A 6,000-nucleotide genomic window follows, 5' to 3' on the forward strand; every position below is an offset into this window, starting at 1 on the left:
CTAATTATAAAAGCTAACATTCCAATTTGCTGGTCGATTTACGTCACTTTACCGTTTGCTTCACATAAACGGCATCTCGCCCTTAACCCCTTTATTTTTAAGAACTTGCTGGATTTGGACATTAATTGCTCATTAAACTCCCCCGCACAAAATTATGTCTGATAATTAATAGCGCAAGTACCCTTTTAATGACGTGATAATTTTTAATGCAATGTCAATCAACCTTTCTGGCCCAGAAAAGGAACAATTTAAACTGTTCAATCTCATTCCTGCATGTAGCCAATTGTTGTTAGAGATTTTTTAAATCTCAAAATGTTTTACTTTTCCTTTCTGTCTCGCTTTATCCCTCTTTCTCTTAATCCAATCTTTCTTTCCCTCTTAATGTCATTTTCTGCATCTGATTTGACTTTAATTCACCCTCCTTCTTCATCATTCCTGCTTCTTTCCCAATCCTTAAATCTCACTGGTTAAGGGGATACATTGTTGATCCCACCATTCACCGAGGTCCCAGACGTGCCATCGCCCTAGTCGGGCCATTATAAAATCACACTTCCAGCTAGTTATGGCGCAAAAAAATTTTGAGTTTAAGATTGCAAAAAAAAGTCTAACCAATGTTGTGAGATGCTCCATTCCAACAGAGACTACACTTCACAAAAGCACTTCATTGGCTGTGAAGCACTTTGGGACATTGAGGTCGTGAAAGGCACTACATAAATGCAAGTTCTTTATTTCGATACATTTACACCTAGTATTCTAAACCTCCATATAAATACATTTTGACATTATTACCTTTAAATGCCAAGGAGCAGAAAACAAGTTAACATGCTCAAGACTGGTGGAAATGGCAAAATGAGGAATCAGTGCAATAGCAACAGTCACAAGCAATAATCTCATCACTAACAAGTTTTTTTAATAGCATAAAATGATTTATTTATTTTTAGATCGAGTAGATTACCAACACGAGTTAAGATATACAACCAACACCTTTTAGGTCTTCCAGAAATCCCAAAACACTTCACAGTGCAGTCACTTTTTTGTAGACAAAAGTGGCAGCTAATCGCGCAATGCAAATGAGATAAATAACATGATAAACTGTTTTTGAAGGTGTTGATTGTATGTAATTAAGTCTAATTAAATTTTAATCCGGTACAGTGGTTGACAACAATGTTTTTTTTAATTAAGCGCGTTGCATACCTGTTCAGCAACAGCTCTGAAGAGACAAGACCCATCCTTAGCGATTCTCTTTCGATATAGACCCTGGTTCCTTAAGAATGCGTCCAGTAGAACTTCGCCGGGATTATCGGTGTTGTTAGAGCGCTCCGCGGCCTCGGAGCCTTTGCTTTTGCCTTTTCCCGCACCGGCGCCCCTCTCCATTTCAAGTGGCGGCCTCGTGTCTTGAATAAGAAGACATGGTTGCATTTACTGGGCGCTGCTCCTGAACCTGAAACCTCCGCCGCGCGCTCCGGGACAAGCTTCCAGAGCTCGAGCTTCGATTGTCCGGGACAGAAGCTCGGAGTCAGCCGGCCATTTGTTTTGACAGGGTGGATTCTGGGTGATGTAGTCCGTCCTTGCCCGCGCTCTCGCCCTCCCGCTCAGCCGCCGGGCCGCCAAAGGACTACAGGACCCAGAGCACATCGCGAAGGCGCTCCGCGGAAGACATTGAAAGGAAAAGCGAAAGTTCTTCCCTTTACCAGCACCGCTCAAGGAACAGAAAGAGGAAGTAGGGCAGTGTTTAATGTGAGTCGCTAATGTGGGGCCAAATGTAAGGAGTGAGGCTGATGATCGATTGCAAACCCCAGTCCCAACCATGGTGCTGTACTACGTTTTTAAATGCGCTTCACAGGAGAGTTATCAGGCAACATTAGACACCAAGCCACATTAAGGACATATTAGGACAGGTGAGCAAAAACTTAGTCACAGGTTTTATAGCAGCGACTTAAAGAAGGAGAGCCAGGTTTAGCGAGAGTGGGGGGATTTCAGAGCTTGGGGCCGAGACAGTTAACAGCACGGCTGGTAATGGTGGGCGATGGAAATTGGGGATGCGCAAGTGGCCAGAATTGTAGGAACGTTGAGTTCTCGGAGGGTTGTAGTACTGGAGGAGGTTACAGAGATAGGGAGAGGCGAGGCCTTGGAGGGGTTTGAACACAAGGAGCAGAATTTTAAAATTGAGCCGATGTAGATCGGCGAGCACAGGGGTGATGGGTGAGCGTGACTTGGTGTGTTAGGATGCGGGCAACAGAGTTTTAGATGAGCTCAAGTTTACAGAGGGTGGAAGATGAAAGGCTGGCCTGGAGAGCATTGGAATAGTCGAGTCTAGCAGTAACCAAAGCATAGATGAGGATTTGAGTAGCAGATGAGAGTGATGTTACAGAGGTGGAAGTAGATGGGTTTCGTCATGGAGAGGGTATGGGGTAGGAAATTCAGCTCGGGGTCGAATAGGTCGCTGATGTTGCAGACTGCCAAAGCCTGAAACAGTGACCGGGGTGGGGGTAATGGAATCGGTGGCAAGGGAACACCGTTTGTGGCGGGGACTAAAGCCAATGGTTTTGGTCTTCTCAATGTTTAATTGTAGCTCATCCAGGACTGGATGTCGGTCAAGGAATCTTGACAACCCAAAGGCAGTGGCGAGGTCGAGAGAGGTGATGGTGAGATAGAGTTGGGTGCTGTCAGCGTACACAGGGAATCTGACGTGTTCAGATGATGTTGCCAAGGGGCAGCATGTAGATAAGAACTAGGAACGGACCAAGAATAAATCCTTGGGGGAATTCAGAGGTGTGCGCGAGTGAACCCTTACATGAGCAGTCCTTGTGTCTTCACCATTCCCTCAACAAAAGCACCATCAATTACAAATTTGACAACAACTTCCTTACAAGAACATCCACATTTAATTTCCAAAATAGGATCTGTGTGTCAAAATAGATGTTTGGAGAGTGGAACGTGAATGGTAAGGGTAAATGGAAATTCTCTATAGGCTATACCAACATTCTGCTCCATTTCTCTGCCTTTTCAATTCCAGTAGGGGTGCCATGGTGATTCAAGGGGGTTATGTTGGGAAGGAGTTCCTGAGCTTCCTTGGGAAATTCTACCTTTTTGAAAAGCCTCAGTAGAACTCGCATGTCCCTTTTGAGGCCTTCTGAAAGTCTACAGCCTTTAATAGACTAAGGTGATAGATTACGTTGTCTGCAGAGCAAATGCCTCCATTTGGAGCAGAAGACTGAAGAAAATAATTTTTTTCTTTTGGGCCTCGGGGGATCTTACAAGATCAGTTTGGGATGGGCACCTCTGATGCACCTTTGTAAGTGCCAGCAGTTCATCTTGGCCATGCAAGTAACCCCATCACTGGAACTTGGGAGAGGTCTGCAGCCTGAGGCTAGGGCAGGCAGGGGCTCTGTCACCAGTGGAGTGGTCCCCCTAGAATTTCAGGACCATAGAATACAAAAGCAAGGAGGTAATGTTGAACTTACTAGAGTTACATAGAGTCTAGGAGTCCGTGTTTCACGTTTACATAGAATGTGAGAGGTTGCAGCCCCTCTTTCATTACCTGAAGGGGCTGCTCCTCGATTTTTGGTTGCACTTCAGTCCCACGCTCTTGATCTACGGTCACCCGGTGCGGAGGGGAGCGGGCAGGCTGGAGGACCTCCTTGTGGGCCTGCTCCTGGGCCAGGCTAAAAAAGCCATCAATTGGTCCAGGCAGCGGGCGGTCGAGGGGGTCGTCCAGCCAGATTGCCTGCCTCTCTTCCGCGGCCATGTTCGCACCCGGGTGGCCCTGGAGATGGAGCACGCGGTGTCCGCCGGCACGCTTGAGTATTTCCGCGACCGGTGGGCGCCGAGGGGACTGGAGTGCATCATCAACCCGGACAATACAATTTTAATTTGATTTGTTTAAGTTTCATTTGAAGTTTGTTTAATTTACAGTCAAATTTGTTAATATACCCACCAAAAGAGTACATAGAGTCTACAACATTTGGCCCAACTGGCCTATGCCAGTGTTTATGCTCCACACGAGCCTACTCCCATCCCTCTTCATCTAACCCTATCAGGATATTCTATTTTTTTTCTCCCTCGTGCTTATCTAGCTTCCCCGTAAATGCATCTATGCTATTCGCCTCGACTACTTGTGGTAGCATGTTCGACATTGTTACCACTTTTTGGGTAAAAAAGTTTTGCCTGAATTCCCAACTGGAATTATTGTTAACTATCTAATATTTATGTCCCTTAGTTTTGATCTCCCCCACAAGTGGAAACATCTTCAATATGTGTGTCCTAGCAAACTATTTCATAATCTTAAAGACCTCTTATCAGGTAACCCCCACAGCCTTCTCTTTTCTAGAGAAAAGAGTCCCAGCCTGTTAAGCCTTTTCTGATAAGTATATCCTCTCAGTTCTGGTATCATCCTTGTGAATCTTTTTTGCACCTTCACCAGTGCTTCTATCTCCTTTTTGTAATGTAGAGACCAGAACTATGCACAATATGCTAAGTGTGGTCTAACCAAGGTTCGATACAAGTTTAACATAATTTCTCTGCATTTCAATTCTATCCCTCTAGAAATAAACCCCACTGCTTAGTTTCCTTTTTTATGGCCTTACTAACCTGTGTCGCTACTTTTAGTGATTTGTGTATCTGTACCCCAGATCCCTTTGCTCCTCTTATCCCATTTAGAAGCAGTATGTGGCTTCCTTATTCTTCCTTCCAAATTCTAACACATCACACTTATCAATATTGAATTCATTTGCCAATTATATGCCTATTCTGCAAGTTTATTAATGTCTTGTATTTTGTTGCAGTCTTCCTCATTATTTACTATACCCCCAATTTGGTGTCATTTGCAAATTTTGAAATTGTACTTCTGATTCCCGAGTCCAAATCGTTAGTGTAAATTCTGAACAACAGTGTTCCCAGCACCAATCCTTGTGGAACACCACTAACCACCTTTTGCCAGTCTGAGTAGCTGCCCTTAACCCCTAGTCTCTGTTTTCTGCTTTGTAGCCAGCTTGCTATCCATTCTGCTACTTGTCCCATGACTCCGCATGCTCTGACCTTAGTCATGAGTCTACTTTGCTGTACCTTATTGAAGGCCTTTTGAAAATCCAAATGTATTACATCTACTACATTACCCTTGTCTACTCTTTCTGTTACTTCTTCAAAGAATTTAATAAGTTTGGTCAAGCATGACCTTCCCTTTTGAAATCTCTGATGACTACTCTATTATATTTTCTGTTCCTAGATGTTTTTCCAGTACATCTTTGAGTATAGATTCCATCTTTCCTACCGCCAACGAGCTAACTGGTCAATAGTTCCTTGGACTTGTTCTGTCTCCCTTTTTAAATATATGAATAACATTAGCTGTCCATCAGTCTTATATATGTATGTATGTATCTCTGCTATCTCTGCTAACTCTTCCCTAACCTCATTTAATGTGCATGGATGGAATCCATCTGGACTAGGGGTTTTATCCTCTCAAGTTTGATTAGTTTATCAATTATCTCCCCCTTTCTATCTTAAATGTCTTTATACCTTTTTTGATTTCTTCTTCTAATTCTCCCAGTTAGTCTCACAGACTCACAGAAACCCCACAGTGCAGATAGAGGCCATTTCGGCCCATCGAGCCAGCACCGACACATATCCCACCCGATCCCCGTAACCCCACGTATTTAATCCCCCTAACACTAAGGGTCAATTTATCATAGCCAATCAACCTACCCTGCACATCTTTGGACTGTGGGAGGAAACCGGAGGTCTCCCTGATAAATATTGAAGCAAAGTAACTATTCAATATTTCTGCCATTCCGCTGTCATTACCTGTGAGTTTATCATGTGCATCCCAGAGTGGCCCGATCCCTATCCTGATTTTTCTTTTTGTTATTTAAGTGTCTGTAGAATAATTTCTTTCTTTTTATATTCCTTGATAATTTACTTGTTCCTCTTTGCTTTCCGAATTGCTTTTTTTGATTTTTTTTTCCTAACCTCTTCGTATTCTCTTTTGTCATTCTCTCCTTTATT

At 43.6% G+C, this 6,000-nt stretch overlaps 1 protein-coding gene across 1 annotated transcript in view; it reads right to left on the reverse strand.

Moving 5' to 3' along the window:
- otud4 (OTU deubiquitinase 4) overlaps nucleotides 1–1,568 on the reverse strand; it is a 116,832-nt gene extending 115,264 nt beyond the window's left edge. The window contains exon 1 of the mRNA XM_086011179.1: nucleotides 1,195–1,568. Coding sequence (XP_085867305.1) covers nucleotides 1,195–1,419 — 225 coding nt within the window. The 5' untranslated portion in view covers nucleotides 1,420–1,568. The remainder of the gene's footprint in view (nucleotides 1–1,194) is intronic.
- Nucleotides 1,569–6,000: the final 4,432 nt, after the last annotated feature.

This window comes from Somniosus microcephalus, chromosome 2, assembly GCF_052327205.1.
Source record: "Somniosus microcephalus isolate GS21.2 chromosome 2, FLI_Smic_1.0, whole genome shotgun sequence".
In the NCBI taxonomy this organism is placed as follows: Eukaryota; Metazoa; Chordata; class Chondrichthyes; order Squaliformes; family Somniosidae; genus Somniosus; species Somniosus microcephalus.